Source organism: Piliocolobus tephrosceles, chromosome 16, assembly GCF_002776525.5.
Source record: "Piliocolobus tephrosceles isolate RC106 chromosome 16, ASM277652v3, whole genome shotgun sequence".
NCBI lineage: Eukaryota > Metazoa > Chordata > Mammalia > Primates > Cercopithecidae > Piliocolobus > Piliocolobus tephrosceles.
This window is the reverse complement of record NC_045449.1, coordinates 3,890,405-3,914,670: the sequence shown is the minus strand read 5'-3', so window position 1 is coordinate 3,914,670 and position 24,266 is coordinate 3,890,405. Positions and strand designations below refer to the sequence as shown.

Here is a 24,266-nt window from a genome sequence, read left to right as displayed (position 1 = left end):
TTGGGAAGCCGAAGTGTGAGGATTGCTTGAGGCCAGGAGTTGAGACCAGCCAGGGCAACATAGTGAGACCCCATCTCTTAAGAAAAAAATTAGCAGGTCATGGTGGTGTGCAACATTGGTCCCAGCTACTCGGGATGCTGAGGCAGGAGGATTGCTTGAGACCAGGAGGTTGAGGCAGCAATGAACCGTGATCACGCCAGTGTACTCCAACCCTGGTGATAGAGCGAGACCCTGTCTCAAAAAAAAAAAAAAAAAAACATGTATTTCCATTCTTCTTCAGGTTGTCTTTAATTATTTAATTTTTATAAAAATTAAATAAAATAATTATTTAATTATTTAACTTTTTCCCTAGTCTTATGGCAGTTAAAATTATTATTATTTTTCTTTTGAGACAGAGTCTGGCTCTGTCACCCAGGCTGGAGTGCAACGGGATCTTCATTCACTGCAGCCTCCACCTCCTGGGTTCAAGTGATTCTTGTGCCTCAGCCTCCCGAGTAGCTGGGAGCACAGGCACCTGCCACCATGTCCAGCTAATTTTTATGTTTTTAGTAGAGCTGGGGTTTTACCATACTGGCCAGAGGCTGGTCTTGAACTCCTGACCTCAAGTGATCCACCCGTCTTGGCCTCCCAAAGTGTTGGGATTACAGGCATGAGCCACTGCACCCGGCCTGAATTATCTTTAGCTAGCTTTTATCTTAGTGTTTACGTGTTACTCCACTTTTGAATTACCAGCATGTGGATAGTATCAGGAGCTTATTTGGACACCTCAGACAGTTGTGGGGAGGAAAGCAAAGGGATTGAGACCAGGGAATCCACCAACAGATAATTTGTAGTGCACTGCTGTGCTGGGCGACTGCTGAACTGGGGGTGAGACTGAGAAAACAGCAGGGTCCAGATCTCAGGGCGCTTACATAACAGGCTCATGACTTAGCACTTCCTACTGAAAACTTTTCGTCGGCACCCAATTCATCAGTCTTGGAATGAACCTTTGTAAGCTGAAGTTGCTTTGGTGGTCGGACTTTTTAGGTTCTAACCTTCATCTACACTAAAACTAGTTCCTTTTGTATCTCATGGTGTTGGTGCTTAAGCGTTTAAAAAAAGAGAATAGTACCTTTTCCAAATTCATTAGGCTTGGAATTCATTTACTGAAGGCTAAATTAATTTACCAAACGTTTCAGCATATGAAAATACTTTTTCCATTATATGAACAAGTTTTTGTTTTGTTTTTAATATAGATACAGCGTTTTGCCATATTGCCCGGTCTGGTCTTGAACCCCTGAGCTCAGGCAATCCACCTGCCTTGGCCTCCTGAAATGTTGAGATTACAGGTGTGAGCCACTGCACCAAATGTTTTTTCACATAGGTTTTGACCAGATCAGTGCAGCATCAGCAGTGTCCTAAATATGAAGCTCAGGTATTACTGTGGTGTCAGCTAAGAAAAAGACTGAGCCACTCCTGGCTTCTTTTTTCCTCAGCTTGCAGACGGCCTGTCATGGAACTTTGCCTTGTGATTGTGTGAGCGAATTCTCCTTAATAAACTGCCTTTTATATATACGCGTATCCTATTATTTCTGTCCCTCTGGAGAACCCTGACTCATATAGATTTTGATACCAGAAGGGGTTCTAGAGGAACATTATATATATATATTTGTTTTGTTTTGTTTTGTTTTGTTTTTGTTTTTGTTTTTCTGAGACAGAGTCTTGCTCTGTCACCCATGCTGGGGTGCAATGGTGCAATCTTGGCTCACTGTAACCTCTGCCTCCCGGGTTCAAGCAATTCTGCCTCAGCCTCCCGAGTAGCTGGGATTATAGGCACCCGCCACCGCACCCAGATAATTTTTGTATTTTTAGTGAAGACGGGGTTTCACCATGTTAGCCAGGCTGTTCTTGGAGCTCCTGACCTCGTGATCTGCCCTCCTTGGCCTCCCAAAGTGCTGGGGTTACAGGCATGAGCTACTGCGCCTGGCATTTGAGGAAGAGAATTTTAAGGATGGATTCCTTTAGTTGGTTTTGTAGTTTTGGGAGTTGACTGTTTAATCTTATTAGACCCAAAAATGCTAAGGAGTCTACTTCTAATGGTATGGAGAACACTGATAGTCCTTGGCGTTAACTGTTAAGAGAGTTGTGCAAAGTAAATGCGCTTGATATTCCCGATTCACCTCTCTTGAGAATCGAGGAGTTTAGTGACTCCATCCATGATACTTTTGGCCATATGTGGAGAACCAAGGACTGTAATGAAGTTGGTTGGTGCTCCTAAGTTTGCTGGACAGAGTGATGAAAGAAGAGGATGAGCTCAGGGATTCTGTCTCCAGAAATGCATACTTAGCCTCACATCTTCCAGGATTGCCCTGGGTGAGAGTCTTACCTCCTTTAGACAAAGAGCTGAAATTGTGGAAAGTCAGACACAAGCTCCTATCATGTGAGTGGCTGACCTCCAATGAAAGGTGCACACTCAGCCTCAGTGGTGTCACTGTTAAAATGAGAGCGTTGATTGGGAAAGAATGGGACCCAATGCATAATTGGAATAGGCATAATTAGCATCTGGCAGAGTCCCCACGTTGCCTCCCTGACCAGTAGGCTGAGAGCTGTTACAGTGGGAAAGGCCAATGAAAGCCATCAGAGCTGGCTTTACCTAGAAAAATAGTAAATAGAAACAATATCGCACTCCTGGAGGGATTGCAGAGATGGGTGCCACCACTGAGACCTTGAAAGATGCAGGGTGGTGATTCCCACTGTGTTCCCATTGAACTGTCCTCTTTGGCCTGTGCAGAAGACGGATGAATATTGGAGGATGTCAGTGGATTATCGTAAGCCTACCCAAGTGGTGACTGCGATTGTAGCTGCTGTACCAGATGTGGTTTCATTGCTTGAGCAAATTGACACATCTCCTGGGACCTGTTGTGCAGCCATTGACTTGGCAAATGCCCTTTTCTCCATTCCTGTCCATAAGGCCCACCAGAAGCCATGTGCCTTCAACTGGCAAGGCCAGCAATATACCCTCACTGTCCTGCTTTGGGTATATCAACTCTCCAGCTTTGTGTCATAATATTGTTTGCAGAGATCTCGATCACTTTCCCTTCCACAAGATACCACGCTGGTACATTACATTGATGCCATTATGCAGATTGGACTCAGTGAGTGAGAAGTAGCAAACACACTGGACTTATTGGTGAGACATTTGTGTGCCAGGGGGTGGGAAATAAATCTGAAATGCATTCAGGGACCTTCTACGTTAGTGAAATGTTTAGGGGTCCAGTGGTGTGGGGCTGTCAGGATACTCTTTCTTTCTTTTTTTTTTTTTTTTGAGACAGAGTCTTGCTGTGTCTCCTGGGCTGGAGTGCAGTGGCCGGATCTCAGCTCACTGCAAGCTCCGCCTCCCGGGTTTTACACCATTCTCCTGCCTCAGCCTCCGGAGTAGCTGGGACTACAGGCGCCCGCCACCTCGCCCGGCTAGTTTTTTGTATTTTTAGTGGAGACGGGGTTTCACCGTGTTAGCCAGGATGGTCTCGATCTCCTGACCTCATGATCCGCCCGTCTCGGCCTCCCAAAGTGCTGGGACTATAGCCACCGCGCCCGGCCTCAGGATACTCTTTCTAAGATGAAGGAAAAGTTGCTGTGTTTGGCCCCTCCTACAGCCAAGAGAGAGGCACAACACCTAGTGGATCACCTGGGATTTGGAGGCAATGCATTCCTCATTTGGGTGTGTGACTCTGGCCCATTTATCCCGTGACCCGAAAGGCTGTCAGTTTTGAGAGGGGTCCAGGACAGGAGAAGGCTCTGCAACAGGTCCAGGCTGCAGTGCAAGCTGTTCTGCCACTTGCGTCATATGACTCAGCAGATCCAATGGTGCTTGAGGTGTCAGTGGCAGACAGAGGCGCTGTTTGGAGCCTCTGGCAGACCCCCATAGGTGAATCACAGCAGAGGCCTTTAGGATTTTGGAGCAAGGCCCTACCGTCTTCTGCAGATAACTACTCTTCTTTTGAGAGACAGCTCTGGGCCTTGGTAGAAACTGAACATTTGACTGTGGGTCAGCAATTTACCGTGTGACCTGAACTGCCTGTCATGAACTGGGTGCTTTCTGACCCATCCCGCCTAAAGTTGGGTGTGCACAGCAGCATTCCATCATCAGATGGAAGTGGTATATATGTGATTGGGCTTGAGCAGGTCCTGAAGGCACAGGTAAATTACATGAGGAAGTGACTCAAATGTCCCTGATTCCCACTGCTGTCACCCTGCTTTCTCTCTCCCAGCCTGTACTGATGGCCTCATGGGGGGCTCCCTATTATCAGTTGACATCTTGGTGTGTCACCTGAGCCTCATTTTCCTCAGTTGTTAAAAAGGATACCTGTACCGTCTGTGCCTCCCCCTCACCTTATTGTGAGGACAGAATGATATGTATGCGGAAGCACTTTATTGGTCGTAAAATACCGTTGGAAACGGTGGTAATGGTAGTGGTTGTATTGTCATAATCATTGTCTTAGTGTCTTAGTATAAAAGCAGTTATGCTTTTACTCTTAATGCACTGAACTTTACTTCCACCCTGTATTCTATATGCAAGACTTCCTTAAAAACGTCTATTAGTGTTTAAGTGCTTATATGTTTTTGAAGTTTGGATTGAAACAAATAATCATTATTCTAAGTCTTCTAAAATTATTTTCAACTAAAATTAATTCTTTTTTTTTTTTTTTGAGATGGAGTTTTGCTCTTGTTGCCCAGGCTGTAGTGCAATGGCGTGATCTGGGCTCACTGCAACCTCTGCCTCCTGAGTTCAAGTGATTCTCCTGTCTCAGCCTCCCAAGTAGCTGGGATTACAGGCGCCCACCACCATGCCTGGCTAATTTTTTTGTATTTTTAGTAGAGATGGGGTTTCACCATGTTGGCCAGGCTGGTATCGAACTCTTGACCTCAGGTAATCCGCCCGCCTTGGCCTCTCAAAGTGCTGGGATTACAAGCGTGAGCCATTGCACCCGGCTGAATTAATTCTTTTTTTTTTTTTTTTTTTTTAAAGACGGAGTCTCGCTCTGTCGCCCAGGCTGGAGTGCAGTGGCCGGATCTCAGCTCACTGCAAGCTCCGCCTCCCGGGTTCACACCATTCTCCTGCCTCAGCCTCCCGAGTAGCTGGGACTACAGGCGCCCGCCACCTCGCCCGGCTAGATTTTTTTTTGTATTTTTTAAGTAGAGACGGGGTTTCACCGTGTTAGCCAGGATGGTCTTGATCTCCTGACCTCGTGATCCGCCCGTCTCGGCCTCCCAAAGTGCTGGGATTACAGGCTTGAGCCACCGCGCCCGGCCGAATTAATTCTTAAGTTCAGAATGCTACTGGTTCATTTCTTTAAAACTTAGATTTTTAAACATTTAAAACTGAAAATATGAGTGAAGATTGTTAATGACTGCTTTTAGTTTAGCCAGTTCAGGTAGGCCACCAGGCAGGGGATGTGGAAACTACTGTGGCTTCCCCAAAACACCAAAAATGGATGTTGTCTGTTTAGGTTTCATAGACATATTTTCGGAGTCGAAGGAAGGCCTTGATGCTCACTCGTCAATGATACTGCGGTTCCTGCACCGCAACCGGCTCTCCAGCGCGGTGATGCCCTACCCGATGCTGGAGCACTGCAAGAACATGTGCACCATGCGGTCTTCCGTGCTGAAGGAGTCTCTGGATCAACTGGTACAAAAGGAGAAGGGTATGTGTGTGGGGGGGGGTTCTCCTGCAAATACTCTTACCATTTCTTCTGTCGTATTGGTAAAATGAGCCAAATCTTTTCCCTGCCTTTATTTCTGAAAATGTAAAGTCGCGAGTTTGTAACATAAGAATGTGATCTTTTTCCTCTTTCCCTTTCTTCCTTCCTAACACAGCTGGTTTCTCATATTCAATTCTCTGCTCAGATGTGACTTCAGGGATGCCTTTCCCCTTTATCTAATTAACACCTCCCCCACCCCCCACCTTCTGGTCAGGATCACCTTGGCAGGTTTAATGGTCGAAAACGTGCTTATTGTTACCTGAAGTTGTAGCATTATTGATTCACTTGTGTGTTGTCTGTCTTGTCTGCTTCCTCATTCCTGCTGTGTGCCCGTTGCATGGTAGGTATTCAATGAGTATTTGCTGGATAAATGAAGGAAGCCACCACACGCTCACTCGGAGATAGCAACAGAAGTTCATGATGTGTGTAGATAGGTCTGTGGACCATAACAGAGCCCAGACGTAGATGCGATATACATGTGAGAATAGAGTACCAGATAAAGTCAGCGTTATACATCAGGATGGAAAGGTGAACTGCCAGCAGATGGAGTTAGGGCACCTAGTTAGCCATTTGAAGAAGAAATAAAACTAGATTTTTTTTTTTTGGAGACTTGAGTTTCGCTCTTGTTGCCCAGGCTGAAGTGCAATGGCATGATCTCTGCAGCCTCTTCCTCCTGGGTTCGAGCAATTCACCTACCTCAGCCTCCTGAGTAGCTGGAATTACAGGCATGTGCCACCACGCCTGGCTAATTTCTATATTTTTAGTAGAAACGGGGTTTCACCGTGTTGGTCAGACTGGTCTCAAACTCCTGACCTCAGATGATCCACCCACCTCGGCTTCCCAAAGTGCTGGGATTACAGGTGTGAGCCACCACCTGGCTGAAACTAGATTCTTAATACGTTCCATTCACTAAAATAAATTTCAGATGATCAAAAAGTTCAACTAAAAATAAAATGCTAAAAATATTGGAAGAAAATAGTTCCACTTTGTAAAGTACGGAACAGCCTTTCTAAGGAAGGCATGAAATCCAGAATCTGTGAAAGAAAATATTAATAAATTGGTCTGTATGAAAATTTAACCTTCCTCACAGCAAAAAAAAATATCATAAGCAGAGTCAAAAACAAATGACATTCTAGGTAAAAAAAATACATTTTGTAGCATATTAAAGACACAGTTGACTGACTAAATTTTTTAGTAACTCTACCCTTGGTCAATTATTTAACTCTGTGTTCCTTAGTTTCTTTATTTACTTTTTTGCGACAGTCTCACTCTGTCTCCCAGGCTGATGTGGAGTGGTGTGATCTCGGCTCACCGCAACCTCTGCCTCCCAGGTTTAAGCAATTCTCGTGCTTCAGCCTCCTGAGTAACTGGGATTACAGGCACGTGCCACCATGCCTGGCTAATTTTTGTATTTTTAGTAGAGATCGGATTCCACTATGTTGGCCAGGCTAGTCTCAAACTCCTTACCTCAAGTGATCTGCCTGCCTTGTCCTCCTAAAGTGCTGGGATTACGGGCATAAGCCACTGAGGCCGGCCAGTTTCTTTATTTTTAAAATGACTTAATACATAAAGAATGTATAAAAAGCACATGGCCAGGCACAGTGGCTGATGCCTATAATCCCGGTACTTTGGGAGGCCGAAGCGGGAAGATCACTTGAGGCCAGGAGTTTGACACCAGCCTCGTCAACACAGGGATGACCTCATCTCTCCAAAAATTTTTAAAAATTAGCCAGGCATGGTGGTGCATGCCTGTAGTCCCAGCTACTTGGGGTAAGGCAGGAGGATCACTTGAACCTGGGAGATCCAGGCTGCAGTGAGCTGTGATCACACCACTGCACTCCAGCCTGAGCAACAGAATGAGACCCTCTCAAAAAAATCTCAACAAAAAAAAGTGCATGGGTTATAGTAAATACTCAAGTAAATGTTAGCTATTTTTTTTTTTTTTTTTTTTTTTTTTTTTTGAGACAGAGTCTCGCTTTATCACCCAGGCTGGAGTACAGGGGCCAGATCTCAGCTTACTACAAGCTCCGCCTTCCGCGTTTACGCCATTCTCCTGCCTCAGCCTCCGAGTACCTGGGACTACAGGCGCCCGCCACCACGCCCGGCTAGTTTTTTTTTTTTTTGGTAGAGACGGGGTTTCAACGTGTTAGCCAGGATGGTCTTGATCTCCTGACCTCGTGATCCGCCCGTCTCGGCCTCCCAAAGTGCTGGGATTACAGGCTTGAGCCACCGCGCCCGGCCCCAAGTAAATGTTAGCTATTATACATATGTTTGTATATACATTTGATCATATATAGAAAATATATGAATTAACCCAGAAGAACATGGAAGAGGGCAGGACCAGACTGTACTCAGAAACAAGCAGCTTAAAAAGTGTCACTCATCATTTAAAAAGTGTAAATTCAAACCGTAATTTACCATTTTCTTCTCGGCATGGTTTTGCAAATCTATCAGTGATTAAAGAATTGCACTAATGGGAGACGATGGGGTAATCCTTGGCCAGTGGATTCTTTGGAAGGTGACGTGTGATTTTCACGTAAGGTAATATGCCAACGATGTAACAGTTTGAGGGAGGCACATTTGACACATGTGCGTGAAAATCCACTCATGACACTGATGAACTACAGAAGGATCTGGAAGGAGATTTTAAGGAAGGTTTGTGTTTCTGGGGCCAAAGTACCAAGTGTATTTCTCTTAGGTATTTTAAATGACTCTGTTTTTCCCCTTTGTGAAAGAGATGTCATGTAGTCAACTCTGGTTTCCCCTACAGAAAGCCCTGGAGATCTAACTAGAAGCCCAGAGATGGATAAACTGAAGTCAGTAGCAAAGTGCTATGCTTATATAGAAACATCCTCCAACTCTGCAGACATTGACAAGATGACAAATGGAGAAACCTCATCCTACTGGCAGTCGGATGGCAGTGCCTGTTCACACTGGATTCGGTGGGTGGGATATAATGTTTTCTTCTTAACTGTCTACTCTTTGTATTTTAAGTGGCTGTCTATGAAGGTGCTTTAAGAATCAAGTAAAATGACTCATGTAAAATCATGTAACCTGGCTTGTGTATTCATAAACAGATAATTTCCCTGATATTTTAAAGGAGGAAATAACATTTGATTAATTTTAGATTAGTACTGATTTCATATCTGTTTTCACTAGTTTCTCAGGAAAATTAATACCACAAAGAGCAAGAACTTACATGTGATTGTGTTTTGAAATATCCTTTCTCTCCTCTTTTTTTTTGTTTTGAACAGGATCTTTTTTTGTCACCCAGGCTGGAGTGCAGTGGTGTAGTCATAGCTCAGACTCCTGGGTTCAAGTAGTCGTCCTGCCTCAGTCTCAGTAGCTGGGATTTAGGTATGCACCACCATGCCTGGCTTATTTTTTTACACTTTTTTGTAGAAATGGGACCTCACTACGTTGCCCAGGCTTGTCTCAAACTCCTGGCCTTAATCCTCCTACCTTGGCCTCCCAAAGTGTTGAGATTATAGGCGTGAGCCACTGCACCCAGTCCCTTTCTATACTTTTTTTATTTCTTTTTTTTTTTGAGACAGAGCCTTGCTCTGACACACAGGCTGGAGTGCAGTGGCATGATCTCTGCTCACTGCAGCCTCCATCTCCCAGGCTCAAGCAGTTCGCCTGCCTCAGCCTCCCGAGTAGCTGGAATTACAGGTGCCTGCCACCACACCTAGCTAATTTTTGTATTTTTAGTAGAGACAGGGTTTCACCATGTTGGCCAGGCTGGTCTCGAACTCCCAACTTCCCAAAGTGCTGGGATTACAGGTGTGAGCCACCGTGCCTGGCCTCTTTCTATATATTTTTGAAATTCACTGTATGTAACTGAGTTGGTCACTTTAGAAGAGGAAATGGTATAGTCAGGAATCCTGGAGTGGAGCTGATGGTAATAAACAGTGGTATTTCTGGAAGATCTGAAGCTGCTATTGAAATTTTCACCTGTCCCCTCAGAAAACAGGCTAATTCCAATTGGTAGAACTAAGTGCCAGAAATAATTGTATTGTTTTCTCTTAGAGGGCGCATTTGACCTTTAGACATCTAATTTATAGATGAGAGAATATACTCAGTTTTTTGTATGCGGTTTACAATTTGCTTTTTTGCCAGGTAAAGGGATTTTGTTAGAGTGTTCATATTGTTCTTTCTTCCTGTACAGATAGCTTAAAAGGAATCGTAAGATTAATCTTGAACTGAAAGATCTTTTAGAGATGTGGGAAGGTCAAGGTCAGAAGGACTTTGAAACTCATAGCCAGCATTTCAAGTTGGTGGCTGTTAGGAAAACCAGTCTTTGGGTATATCAAATGTAAGCTGTTTGAGATGGGACTTCTGGATCCTGTCAGTTCTTGACTCCTATAAACATTTGTAGTTTCTGCTTTTTGTGTTTTCCAGTTTAAAAATGAAGCCAGATGTTGTGCTTAGGCACTTGTCCATTGCAGTGGCTGCCACTGACCAGAGCTACATGCCGCAGCAGGTGACAGTAGCTGTGGGGAGGAATGCCAGCGATCTTCAGGAAGTCCGAGACGTGCACATCCCGAGCAATGTCACTGGTTACGTGACGCTGCTGGAAAATGCCAACGTCAGTCAGCTCTGTAAGTCCAACAGAACTCAGGGGATAGGGAGAGGCAAGGAAGTACTATTTTTTAGCAGAAGGCCCTTTGAAGTGGAGAGGCTGTTAGTTTTTGAGATTTCGTTTGCTTCTTAGGACGTACACAAAAGTGGTCATTATTTCATTCATTAAGTGTTGTAGAAATTATAGAAAAGCCTCGGGGCGTGCTGACTCACACCTCTAATCCCAGCACTTTGGGAGGCCAAGGCAGGTGGATCACTTGAGATCAGGAGTTTGAAACCAGCCTGGCCAACATGGTGAAACCCCGTCTCTACTAAAAATACAAAAAATATCCAGGCATGGTTCTGCACACCTGTAATCCCAGTCACTTGGGGGACTGAGGTAGAAGAATCGCTTGAACCCGGGAGGCTACGGCTGCAGTGAGCGGAGATCATGCCACTGCACACCAGCCTGGATGACAGAACAAAACTCCATCTCAAACAAAAAAAAGAAATAAATAAATTATATAAGAATAGTGAAACCACTTTTTTCATTAAAAAATATATATTTATATATATTTATATATCATATATTTATATATATATGTAAATATATATATATATATTTAGACAGGATCTTTTTTTGTTACCCAGGCTGGAGTGCAGTGGTGCAGTCATAGCTCACTGTAACCTCAGACTCCTGGGTTCAAGCAGTCTTCCTGCCTCAGTCTCAGTAGCTAGGATTTAGACATGCACCACCATGCCTGGCTAATTTCTTTCCACTTTTTTGTAGAAATGGGGCCTCACTATGTTGCCCAGGTTGATCTCAAACTCCTGGCCTTTATCCTCCTACTTTGGCCTCCCAAAATGTTGGGATTATAAATATATATTTTAAAAAAGAATATATATGTTTATATATATGTTTATACATAAATATTTACGTATTATGTATGTTTATATGTGTTATATATATATATGATACATATGTATCATATATATGTTCTTTTTTTTTTTTTTGAGATGGAGTCTCACATTGTCGCCTGGGCTGGGGTGCAATGGTGCGATCTCAGCTCGTTGCAACCTCCGCCTCCCAGGTTCACACGATTCTGTTGCCTCAGCCTCCCACGTAGCTGGGGTTACAGGTGCACACCACCACACCTGGCTGATTTTCTGTATTTTTAGTAGAGATGGGGTTTCACTATGTTGGCCAGACTGGTCTTGAACTCCTGACCTCATGATCTGCCTGCCTTGGCCTTCCACAGTGCTGGGATTACAGGCCTGAGTCACTGTGCTAGACCATTAAAAATATTTTATTCCCGTTTTCTTATTGGAAAATTATAAAAATATAAACAAAAATATTCAAGTCCTACTACCCAGCAGTTGTTACCGTGACTACCTTGGTGTGGATCCTTGCAGACCTTTCCTTGTGTTTGTGTATTTGTGTGTGTGTGTGTGTGTATGGTTTACATACACACACATATATGCACACATATATACACACCTTTTTTCCTAAAAAATAGAGTTGTATGGCCAGGCGTGGTGGCTCACACCTGTAATCCTAGCACTTTGGGAGGCCGAGGCGGGTGGATCACAAGGTCAGGAGATCGAGACCATCCTGGCTAACATGGTGAAACCCCATCTCTACTAAAAATACAAAAAATTAGCCGGGCGTGGTGGCGGGCGCCTGTAGTCCCAGCTACTCGGGAGGCTGAGGCAGGAGAATGGCGTGAACCTGGGAGGTGGAGCTTGCAGTGAGCCGAGATTGCGCCACTGCACTCCAGTCTGGGAGACACAGAGAGACTCCGTCTCAAAAAAAAAAAAAATAGAGCTGTATGTATCTGTTCACATACATCTATACATATCTTTTTACAAAAATGTTGATAGTCTTTTCATGTTCTTTTGTAATTTTTTAGAATGTGTTGTATTCACAAGCACCCTGATTTAGTGTTGTAAAAATACGCTGTTATTGGCCGGGGGCAGTGGCTCACGCTTCCAGTGTCAGCACTTTGGGAGGCCGAGGCGTGCAGATCACTTGAGGTCAGGAGTCCTAGACCAGCCTGGCCAACATGGTGAAACCCTGTCTCTACCAAATACAAAAATTAGCTGGGCGTGGTGGTGCATGCCTGTAATCCCAGCCACTTGGGAGGCTGAGGCAGGAGAATCACTTGAACCCAGGAAGCGGAGGTTGCAGTGAACTGAGATTGCTCCACTGCACTCCAGCCTGGGTGACAGAGCAAGACTCTGTCTCAAAAAAAAAAAAAAGCCGTAATTTTAACCCACTCCTCATTCTTGGACATTTAGGTTGTTTCCAATTTTATACCATTATAACCTTGCTTTACACATAGCATTTTGGAAATAATCACAGTTCTGTGATTGCTTTCCGGGCTTATTTCATTCAGGGAGCCGGAATGCTTCATGTTTTATCTCATTTCTTCTAATGCTTTCCTGGGCCAAAAGAAGTGTTCTTTGCTCAAAGGAACTGAGGCCTGGGGAGGTGGAGTCTTTGTGTCTCACCCCCAGGCAAATAAGTAGTTAGGCCTGTGGATTAGAAGCTTCCTGTCTTATATTGTGGTCTTTTCTCTAAGTTGTGCCCTTTTTAACTTCTTACCTTCTCTCCTCTGACCCAAATAAGAAATTGTGACATCTCTTAAAAGTGAGTCATGTATATGTCATCGGTTTGGATTTGATTATTAAAAATGAATTCTCACCATTGCTTATAAGCCAGCTACTGTTCTGTAACTTAATCCAAATTTCAGAATCCTAGGAAGAATTCTAGAAATGTTCTTACCATGTATTCACACAGGCTTGTTTTTTTTTTTTTTTTTTTTTTTTTGAGACGGAGTCTCGCTCTGTCGCCCGGGCTGGAGTGCAGTGGCCGGACCTCAGCTCACTGCAAGCTCCGCCTCCCGGGTTTACGCCATTCTCCTGCCTCAGCCTCCCAAGTAGCTGGGACTACAGGCGCCCGCCACCTCGCCCGGCTAGTTTTTTGTATTTTTTAGTAGAGACGGGGTTTCACCGTGTTAGCCAGGATGGTCTCGATCTCCTGACCTCGTGAGCCGCCCGTCTCGGCCTCCCAAAGTGCTGGGATTACAGGCTTGAGCCACCACGCCCGGCCTGGGCTTGTTTTAAGTTGTTCTTTGTGTAGTTTTTTTCAAGACTCCTAAGTTCCTAAGAAGTTTTGTTGTAAAGACTTAAACCACCCTTAATTTTACATATTATTCTTATGATTTCTTAGATTTGTCAATGCTTTTTGACAAATTTATTATATAGGAGGAGTTCCATTGCACATGCTGTTTATTTCTGTCATCAGCGTGTATCTTCAGAATTTTCTTTTCAAAATGTCTATTACTATTTTGCTTTTAGTTGGGAGCCCAGCATTTGCCTAACCAAAGAAGTTAATCCAAGACTGAATTTTTTGTTTGTGCTCAACAGATGTCCAGATTAACATAAAGCGGTGTCTTAGCGATGGCTGCGACACTAGAATTCATGGTCTCAGGGCTGTTGGCTTTCAGAGAGTTAAGAAGTCTGGGGTCTCAGTCTCAGATGCTTCTGCAATATGGTATTGGTCTCTGCTGACATCTCTGGTGACGGCTTCTATGGAGACAAATCCCGCCTTTGTCCAGACAGTGCTGCACAATACTCAGTAAGTCATTCCCTCTATTTTCCAGCCCCCTCAACATGCCCTTATTCTCCCGTCATCCTTTAGGGAGTATCACTGAGCAGCCTTCCATCATTGATCGTCGTGGCTCAGTCAGCTCGGCCTCAGGTGCCCTAGTGTTTCCTGTTGGTGCCTCTCAGCTCCACAGCGCTTCTCTCTTTGATTGACGTTCTGACTTTACAGACTGAAAAAGTGCCCATTCCACCCTCCTGCTCCTCCTCACACAGTTTCTACAGTGTTCTTCATCAGCTCACTAAATGGACCAGTCTTGTGAGAAGGTCACTTATGCTGTGCCTGTTCCTTGTCCATTGGGAAGTAATTGTTCATGTTTATATAGGATTTGATGTTGGATAAAGCACTTTCAGATGCTGTTTATTATTTTACCTACTGACACTGAAATGTACCTGTGAAAATTACCCCATTTTATAGACGCAGATGTTGTGACCTTTCCTGAAGTCACATGAGCAGGCTACAGTAATGGATCTGTTGAGGGCTGTTTCCACTAATGAGTGAAATCTTTTCAGGGGTACTAAATTAATTTATTTTGAAATGTAGAGTACTTAAAAAAAAATGATTAGGGCAAAAAGACCAAGTAGTAACATATAAGACAAATATAACCAGCTATAGCAGCACTGAAATAGTAGTATTGTGTAGATTCAGCAACTGATAATAGGCACCTATAGTGTAGGCTGTGAGAGTATCAGCCAAAAAGAGATTCCTAATACTTTGTTTTCGAGACATCTTTTGAGATTTGTTAGCACTATTGAGTAAAACTGTTTAGCAAATAACACTGCTGCAATGCTAGTTCTGAAGGGTAATAGTTGGCCATACCTTGTTCTTTCTCCCTGTTTTAACATGTATTCTCACCAAATTATTTCATACTTAGAGAAGCATTGCAAGTTTACAGTTAACAAATAATTTTTATTTCTTCCTCAGTCAGTAGAGAGTAATTTGCCAGCCTGTGCCCCATCGTTCCTGCATACTTTAGTGTGTATTTCCTGTAAACAAGAACATTTACTGACAACCATTGAAATCAGGAAATCCACACTGGTGCACTTTGCTGCGTTGCCACCATCTCATCCTCAGACTTCCTTCAATTTTTGCACGTTGCCCCAGTCATGCCCCTTACAGCAAAAGGATCCAGCAAAATATTCTGCATTTCATTGTCATATCTCTTTAGTTTCCTTCATTCTGGAACAATTCCTCAGTATTTCCTTGACTTTCCTCAGTATGTTCTTGACCCTGATAGTTTTGAAAATTACAGGTCAGTTATTTTGAAAAGTGTCCTTCAGTTCTGGTTTATTTGATGTTTCATCGTGATCAGATTGAGGTTTTGTATCTATCTCTCGCAGGAATATCATAGAAGTGATGCTTTGTTCTCATTGCATCCCATCGGGTTGCACCCAGCTTCAGATAGTCCTCATTCTAGTGCAGTCATGTTAACTTTGATCACTTGATTAAAGTGATTTTTGCCAGACTTTTCCATTGTAAAATAATTATTTTTCACTTCATAATTAATACGTTGAAGATGGTACTTTGAGACTGTGTAAATATCTCATTCCTCATGAAAACTTTATATTAGCAGATTCCTGTTTATGCACTAGATTATAGTCAGCTGCAGTTTTGATGCTTATATTATCCTGGAGTTGGCTGGTGGCAACCCCTTCAGTCTGGCTTATGTGTCCTTTTGATATGCCTCATTATTCTTGGAATGCTTCCATATGTTCTGACACAAGATATTCCAGGCTTACCTTGAATGTTCCCTGCGTTAGTCCTGGAATCAGCCATTTTTCTGAATCAGGGCTCTCTAGGTGGAGATCTACCCGCCTTGGCCTCCCAGAATGCAGAGATTACAGGCATGAGCCACTGTGCCCGTCCTATTTCTTTATTTGTGATTCCCTTCTCTGATACTAAGAAACTTGCTTCCCATCGTCCTTGATACATTTTCATACTTACTGCGTTCTCCTCTATGTAACCAGTGTCCCATTGTCCCTACCCTTGCATGGACACCTTCCCTATCCCATTCCTGCTCCAGCATCTTTTGCAGACCTGCTGCTGTGGCTCCCCTTGCACAGATGCCCTTCTTATCTTACTTGAGTTGCTATAGCCTGTGTCAGGCCACCCTTCTTGCCCCACTTGGTGCCTGCATTCCATATTAGGCCACACCTTTGTGAAGATACCTTTGTCACCCTGCTCAGGCTCTAAAACCTCACTGTAGGCCACCATGACTACTCCCCTTACTCCCCAGACACATACAGATGCCAACGTTGCACAGTCCCACCTTATGGACTGGACTTTCAGGAAAAGGAAGAGGTTTTTACATTATTTTTTTGAAGATGTGGCAAGTGGTTGAAGAATGGACAGATTTTAAAGTTTGTGTCCCTACTCAGTTTTACTAGTTCATCTGCAATGATATTTTCATGCACTCCTGCCTTTTTAAGATTAGTGATCTAAATCTATTTTAAAATAAAGATTTATTGAAAAAATACCAATGAGGAAAAATAGGTAAGGGAAAGAATATTTTGGGACAGAAGTGTTTGCCTGTATCAGTGGAAATACAGTCAGTAAATGACTGCATGCTACTTGTGTGCATTAGCCCTCACTGATCAGCTGCACCTGTGTGTAGCTGCCGTGTTTGTGCAACCCTAAAACAGCTCATTGTGTAGACAGGAGCAGAACTAGGGCAGAGTATGAGCTGACACAGTGTTAGCTTTGCTGTATTGTCTCTATTTTGAAATGTAGAAATGAAATTGTTTCAGGGATTTTCATTACCATTATCATTAAGTGACTAAGTTGTAGAATTTTGAGTTATTTTTGATATATTCACATAATACCTTGAAATTTTTCATGGTACACTCACTCATCTAGCACAGTTGCTGGCACACAGTGGGGCTCAGAAGTCATTTGTTGCATAAATTTTTGATGACTGCTAACCTAGAGGAGGTAAAGCTATTGGGGGATTCAGAAAGATACATGTAAGCAAAGACAAGAAAAGGGAAACATTAAAACAGACATTAAGGTGGAAAGGCCAAGAAACATGGCAGGAATGGAGATGGTGATGGGCTAATCTGTTTAGGAAAACATGACATTCATGACACCTCTTTAGATACCATAGATCTTCAGATCCTAGGTATACAATTTTCTTGTTTTTTTTTCTATTGCTGCTGAACAAATTATAAAATAAATTTTCTACTGAGCCACAAGCTGCTCTGCCTCTTGGGTCAGTTTTTCTAACACTACTTAACATGAAAGCTGGATTCCAGAGAGTTGAATAAGCTTTATTCCACAGAGGGAAGTAGAACTCCTAAAAGAAAGAAAGAAAGAAAGAAACACAAAACCCTATCAAACTACTTAGCACTATGACTCCTGGGCAAAAAGAGCTAGTTTAGGCCAGGCACGGCGACTTATGCCTATAATCCCAGCACTTTGGGAGGCTGAGGCGGGTAGATCACGAGGTCACAAGTTCAAGCCCAGCCTGGCCAAGATGGTGAAACCCCATCTCTACTAAAAATACAAAAAAATTAGCCGGGCTTGGTGGCAGGCTCCTGTAATCCTAGCTACCCAGGAGGGTGAGGCAGGAGAATAGCTTGAACGTGGGAGGTGGAGGTTGCAGTGAACCGAGATCGTGCCACTGCACTCCATCCTGGATGACAGAGGGAGATTCCGTCTCAAACACAACACAACAAAACAAAACAAAACAAAAAAGGGGCCAGTTTATATTGTGTGCCAGCTTCTCTGTGGGAACACTGTCTGTTTATAAGGGATTAGTCAAAACAAGCTTGTAACAGTTTATTTTTTGTCTAAATTCAGTCTGGTTTTCTGATTTTACATTTTCCTCTTCTAGGAAGGCACTGCGGCACATGCCTCCACTCTCTCTCTCACCGGGATCTACAGATTTCTCAACTTTCCTCTCTCCTAATGTGCTGGAGGAAGTGGACAGTTTCCTCATAAGGATAACTAGGTAAAATCAAGGCTGATGAGGGTAAACTCTGTGAGGAATGGAGTGCATATATGCTTGTTAAGTCTTTAAAAAATATATGTTAATCTTTTAACCATCACCGCTAAAAATGTTTGCTTTTTAGTAGCTAAAGAGAAGGTGACATAATAGTTCACTCATCTAAACTCCATTATTTAGCGGTATCACCTGACCTGAAGAATTGGGGAGGCGGGGGACGGGTGTTGCAGGGCCCGAGGGGAGTAGTCCTGTGATTCTGATAGAACAGAAGTCTCAAAGTCCAACTGGCATAGCCTTCCCTCACTCAGAACCTGCTGACCTTCACATGCAGGTCCAGGGAGCCTGATTACCTGTAGAACTGGGAAAAGGCGCCTGGATAGCTTGATAGAGGAGACTGCTTTATGTGGGGACCCTCAGTTCTGCCTCAGTGAGCCCTGAGGACATTACTGCATTAGAGGACAAAACAGTCCCTGAGCCATCTAGACAGCTTTTAATGTTTCAGTGTAATGTGTTTAAATTAAAGGCAAAGAAGTATGATTCAGTGTAATACATTTTTGGTACTTCAAGCATAAACCCTCAACTCTCTGGCCAAGTCAACTCATTACCCAAGGCTTCTTAATAGCAGAGGCTTATTAGAGTAGCTTGTTGGTATTATTTAATATTTAAAGATTAAAGGTTATAAAAGTGAGGCTTTCATTCTCTGGCTCTCTGGATTGATTTAATTTTTCCTTAGGATATCTTAAGGTATTTTGAAAAATATTTCTGATAAACCTGTAGAAAGCATATGGCAGGTTAATGTTACTTGTGGTGATCACTTCCATGGGGTTTGAGCCACCTGGATTTTTTCATGTTTTTAAGAAGTGAAAAGTTTTTGCTCTTTGCTTATAGCTGCTGTTCTACCCCAGAGGTAGAACTGACTCTTCTGGCTTTTGCACTCGCAAGAGGAAGTGTTGCCAAAGTGATGAGCTCTCTATGCACCATCACTGACCATCTGGATACACAATATGATGCCTCATCCCTCATCCTGTCCATGGCGTCAGTCAGACAGAACCTGCTCCTCAAATATGGTAAATATGGTAAAACATGGGGGTGATGGAAATGTCAACGGTGGACAAATCATAAAGCCGTTCTTTGCTATGTGACCTTCTGATATCTTCTCATCTTTTTGGGTTGTTATAGTTACACCATGATTCCTGGATGAGCATATCCTCTGAGTATCAGACCTTACTAGGATTGGCAGGGAGAAGGGGGATTTTGGTTCATTTCTGTGGTGGCAGTATTACCAGAAGAGGACACTTGGGTGTCCACAAGGCTGTGCTCCCACAATCTGCTTGCAGAATTACTCAGGTCTGGTGGCCATTTGAATACAACCATCTTTGGTAAAGTACTGAAGTGTCTCATTGTGTAGGCCAACAGGGTTGGAGTAGTTCTTACCTGTCGGAGGGAGGAAGCTAGCCAAGATACGGTGCAAAGGAATCTTTGTCTTAGAATGCATCCCTCTGCATTCCCATGATAGCTGCTCTGAAGGATTTGGACACCTGTCTGCCACCGCTTTCCCCTCTTGGGCCCAGCAGTAATTCCTATGAGCACTTTTCTGCTAAACCAGGATGGGGCCTTATCGTCCTTTTCAACACAGGAGCCCATAAAGTTACTCCCAAAGGACTGCAGTGCAGCACTTCCTCTTGAGAGTGCAGCTTTCCTGGACTCCACAGTATATGGTATTGGATCTCATCCTGTTTGCAATATTACAGTGATATTTCTGCCATTTTACTTATTTACTTATTTATTTCGAGAGAGAGTGTCTTTCTGTGTTGCACAGATTGGAGTGCAGTGGCATGATCACAGCTCACTGCAGCCTTGACCTCCCAGGCTCAAGTGATCCTCCAGCATCATTCTGCCAGGTACCTGGGACCACAGGTGCATGCCAGCATACCTGGTTAATTTTTTAAATTTTTTGTAGAGATTGGGTCTCACTATGTTGCCTAAGCTGGTCTCCTAGGCTGAAGCAGTCCTCCCACCTTGGCCTCTTAAAATCCTGGAACTACAGGTGTGAGCTACCTCACCTGGCCCCTGCTATGACGTTTCTACCTTTGTCTTAATATGACTGACTTAATGGCTTCTTTGTATGTTATTTTTTATTTTATTTTATTTATTTATTTATTTTTTGAGACAGAGTCCTGCTCTGTCACCCAGATTGGAGTGCAGTGGCATAATCTCAGCACACTGAGACCTCCACCTCCCAGGTTCAAGTGATCCTCTTGCCTCAGCTTCCTGAGTAGCTGGGACTATAGGCATGCGCCACCACACCTGGCTAATTAAAAACATTTTTTTTTAGAAATGAGCTCTCCCAGTGTTGACCATGCTGGTCTCAAACTCCTGGACTCAAGCAGTCCTCCCACCTCAGCCTTCCAAAATGCTGGGATTTACAGGCATGAGCCACGACGCCCAGCCTGTTTATTTTTTTTTTCTTTTGCCTGTTTAAATTTTAAAGTTAGACAATTGATGTCCTATAAATCTAGTTTCCTCCCTAAATTTTGAAAAGTTATTTTCCTAGGTGGTTGGGGGTTGCCCCGGTGAACAGCCCAGAGCAGGCATGTCTGGGTAGAAGGGATAGCAGGTAGTGTCTGGAAGCTGAATAGAATTTAGATTGATGGTTGTTCAGGCAGGGAGCAGTGGATAGGAAGGAATGGGGTAATGTTCTAGTTCTAGGTCACATCATAGGTGAACGGGTGTTCATTATGTTATTAAAACAAAAGGAAAACATTTTCAGATCATCATCGCAAAAGATGATTTATATGTATATATATAAATATATTTTTTTTGCCAAAGCCAAGGGTTCTGAAAAAGTTGATTTTTCTAATTCTTTTTTTTTTTTTTTTTTTTTTTTTGCGATGGAGTCTTGCTCATCACCCAGGCTGGAGTGCAGTGGCGCGATCTCGGCTCACTGCAAGCTCCGCCTCCCGGGTTCATGCCATTCTCCTGTCTCAGCCTCCCAAGTAGCGGGGACTACAGGCGCCTGCCAACACGCCTGGCTAATTTTTTGTATTTTTAGCAGAGACGGGGTTTCACCGTCTTAGCCAGGATGGTCTCAATCTCCTGACCTTGTGATCCGCCCGCCTCGGCCTCCCAAAGTGCTGGCATTACAGGCGTGAGCCACCGCGCCCGGCCGATTTTTCTAATTCTTGAAACAAAAAAATTTTGCCTGAAGAGATGATTTAAAGAAACAAGACCTAAAATATTTTATATTTAAATGCAATTGTAATAAAGTTAATTATTGGCTCCAAAGCAGTATCTTAGGAATCACCCCCCCTCCCCCAAATATGTTCCATCTGTGCTATCAACCTGTATCTTATAATGTCCTTTTTTCAAAACAATGATTGTTCTAGAAAGCTGTCCTTGGGATCACTCAGGGACATAGCTGTACTTTGTCTCTTTCAGGAAAGCACAAAGGGATGGTGTCAACTTTTGTCTAATATTGCTGCTCTATTTCAGCTTTTAAACAGGGAGATTTTTAGTTGGCAGTCTTGAGTAGCCACAGGACTCTGTTTCCACACATAGGTGTGCTAGTTTCCAGTTCTTCATATTTTGGCTTAAAGCTTGCTTTTCCTTTTCTTTGGTCAGGTAAACCTCTCCAGTTGACTCTTCAGGCGTGTGATGTCAAAGGAAAAGAAGATAAGTCTGGACCCGAAAACCTCCTTGTTGAACCATGGACAAGGGATGGTGAGTGGTGGGTCTGTCTGTCTCTAGTGTGCTCGATAGACAGGAGTCGGCTGTGTGAAAGCACACTCTGGGCTTTGAAATGTCCGAGGCATGCAGTCTTCAACTTTAGGTTGTTTCTCAGTTGGCAGCGGTTCCTGAACAATTTGTGTGGTGTAGTTGTAATCTGCCTAGGTGTCAATGACCTATAACAACTTAAAGGTATTTGAGAGCCTGAAGTTTTGAAAAGCAAGGATTCTTTCTCTTGGAATATAAAAAGTTACTGTTTTTTTGTTTTGTTTCTTTTTGAAAGGGAGTCTCTCTCTGTTGCCCAGGCTGGAGTGCAGTAGCCGGATCTCAGCTCACTGCAAGCTCCACCTCCCGGGTTGACACCATTCTCCTGCCTCAGCCTCCCGAGTAGCTGGGACTACAGGCGCCCGCCACCTCGCCCGACTAGTTTTTTGTATTTTTAGTAGAGATGGGGTTTCACCGTGTTAGCCAGGATGGTCTCGATGTCCTGACCTCGTGATCCGCCCGTCTCGGCCTCCCAAAGTGCTGGGATTACAGGCTTGAGCCACCGCGCCCGGCCTGTTTTTTTTTTTAATTGATTTTTCAGTTCCAGTTGTCTTTCCATTGTGTTATCTTCAGGTAGTAGGTGCTACAGCAGGTCAGTAGCCCTTCACTACTGACTGAAAACATTGTTTAAGAAGGGTATTTCCAGGCCGGGTGCAGTGACTCACGCCTATAATCCCAGCGCTTTGGGAGGCCGAGGCAGGAGGATCACTTGGGGCCAGGAGTTCAAGACCAGCCTCGCCAACATGGTGAAACCCCATTTCTAATAAAAAACTACAAAAATTAGCCTGTTGTGGTGGCAGGGCGCCTGTAATTCCAACTACTTGGGAGGCTGAGGCATGAGAATCGCTTGAATCCGGGTGGTAGAGGTTGCAGTGAACTGAGATCCCGCCTCTGCCTTTCAGCCTGGGTGACAGAGCGAGACTCTGTTTCAAAAAAACAAAACAAAACACAGAAGGGTATTTCTAGATATAGCTGATCCAGTATTTGAGTGTCTAGAGGAAGCCTCACTTTTCCTAGTGTCAACATAATAATTGCTGATGTGCTTTTCATCTTTGCTGGAGGCTCCTTCCTTATCTCGTGATGAAGTGTTTGTGAGTCTCTTTCTCATCCATCTTGTTGGCCGCCTCGTTATTGTCCTCTGTGTCCCTTTTTCCCTCACTGGACCAATTTGAATCTTGCTGATTCACTAGAGGAAGTGGAATGTTCCAGCAATGATCAGACATTGAAAGGGACTGGCCTTGCTGCTTTGTGTCTGGTTCTCCTCGGCTTTCCTCTCAGCAGTGCGTCCTCCTATATTCTCAGTGGTTGCCTTTTCTCTGTCCTGTTTCCTGTATTCATTCTCAGCACTCGTGGAGTCCAGACCCTGGGAGAACAGGCTTTTCCCAGCTGCGCCTCCTCTCCTCAATGCTCCTCTTCAGCAGTAGATGCTTAAACCAGATTGTTTCCCTACTGTCTTCCCTGAGCAGCTCAGCCTCTGCAGAAACGTTTTCTTTACTGCATCCATCTCCAGCCATACTGAAGGCCATGGCTGGCTGTGAGGCTCCTGCTATCCAAAGTGGGTGGGGCTGGGAGGAGGTGGTGTTAACTCCTTGTTCCTGTCCCTTCCCCTCGCCCAAGAAAGCCAAGCCCACCCTGCCGAAGGACCTCTGCGTTTTTCCTTCACGTGCTGAAGATTTGGAATTTTTGTTCCTGGAGCATGTGAGGATGTGCATTTTTTCTTTCTTTCTTTCTTTCCTTATTTGTTTTTTTGAGACGGGGTCTCACTGTGTCGCCCAGGCTGGAGTGCAGTGGCGCGATCTCAGCTCACAGCATCCTCCACCTCCCAGGTTCACGCCATTCTCCTGCCTCAGCCTCCCAAGTAGCTGGGACTACAGGCACCCGCCACTGCGCCCGGCTCATTTTTTTTATTTTTAGTAGAGACGGGGTTTCACCATGTTAGCCAGGATGGTCTCGATCTCCTGACCTTGTGAGCCATGGCGCCTGGCTGAATGTGGATTTCTAACACTATTCATGGGCATTTCTCCTGGTAGTAGATTTTGCCAGCTCTTGTGCCTGGTCTGATTTGAATATTTTGTTATTCTCCCTGTGTCTTTTACCTACCCAGTTCTCCTTCCTGCTTTTTCCCCTCCTTAGATTGAGTGGGTTTTAAAAATCTAGCTGTAGTCTGTGGATTTGCTCTTTTTGCCACGTGCCTGAGAAGCACAAGGGTGGGATGTGAATGGATGTGGGGAGCACTGGGTTCCTCCTGCTTCCTCCCTCCAGCCATCACTATCTGCTGCTTGTAACTCAGGTTTGGTGTTGGTTTCTCTTGCTGCACTGCAAAAAGTAACCCTTAAGAGACGGACAAGAGGAAAGTACTCGGCCAGGCGCGGTGGCTCAAGCCTGTAATCCCAGCACTTTGGGAGGCCGAGACGGGCAGATCACGAGGTCAGGGGATCGAGACCATCCTGGCTAACACGGTGAAACCCCATCTCTACTAAAAAATACAAAAAAAAAAAACTAGCCGGGCGAGGTGGCGGGTGCCTGTCGTCCCAGCTACTTGGAGGCTGAGGCAGGAGAATGGCGTAAACCCGGGAGGTGGAGC

The 24,266-nt window shown here is 44.1% G+C and overlaps 1 protein-coding gene and 1 non-coding gene across 4 annotated transcripts in view; one reads left to right on the top strand and one right to left on the bottom strand.

The window, feature by feature from the left end:
* ZZEF1 (zinc finger ZZ-type and EF-hand domain containing 1) overlaps positions 1–24,266 on the top strand; it is a 141,711-nt gene that overhangs the window by 21,608 nt on the left and 95,837 nt on the right. For all 3 annotated transcript variants that reach the window (XM_026449094.1, XM_026449095.1, XM_026449096.1), the window contains exons 3-9: positions 5,490–5,684; positions 8,512–8,683; positions 10,143–10,342; positions 13,731–13,941; positions 17,801–17,917; positions 18,800–18,978; positions 21,533–21,631. In XM_026449094.1, coding sequence (XP_026304879.1) covers positions 5,490–5,684; positions 8,512–8,683; positions 10,143–10,342; positions 13,731–13,941; positions 17,801–17,917; positions 18,800–18,978; positions 21,533–21,631 — 1,173 coding nt within the window. The remainder of the gene's footprint in view (positions 1–5,489; positions 5,685–8,511; positions 8,684–10,142; positions 10,343–13,730; positions 13,942–17,800; positions 17,918–18,799; positions 18,979–21,532; positions 21,632–24,266) is intronic.
* On the bottom strand, positions 8,272–8,374 carry LOC111534810. Its single transcript, XR_002729219.1, has one exon. It is a non-coding gene; the product is annotated as a small nucleolar RNA U13 (small nucleolar RNA).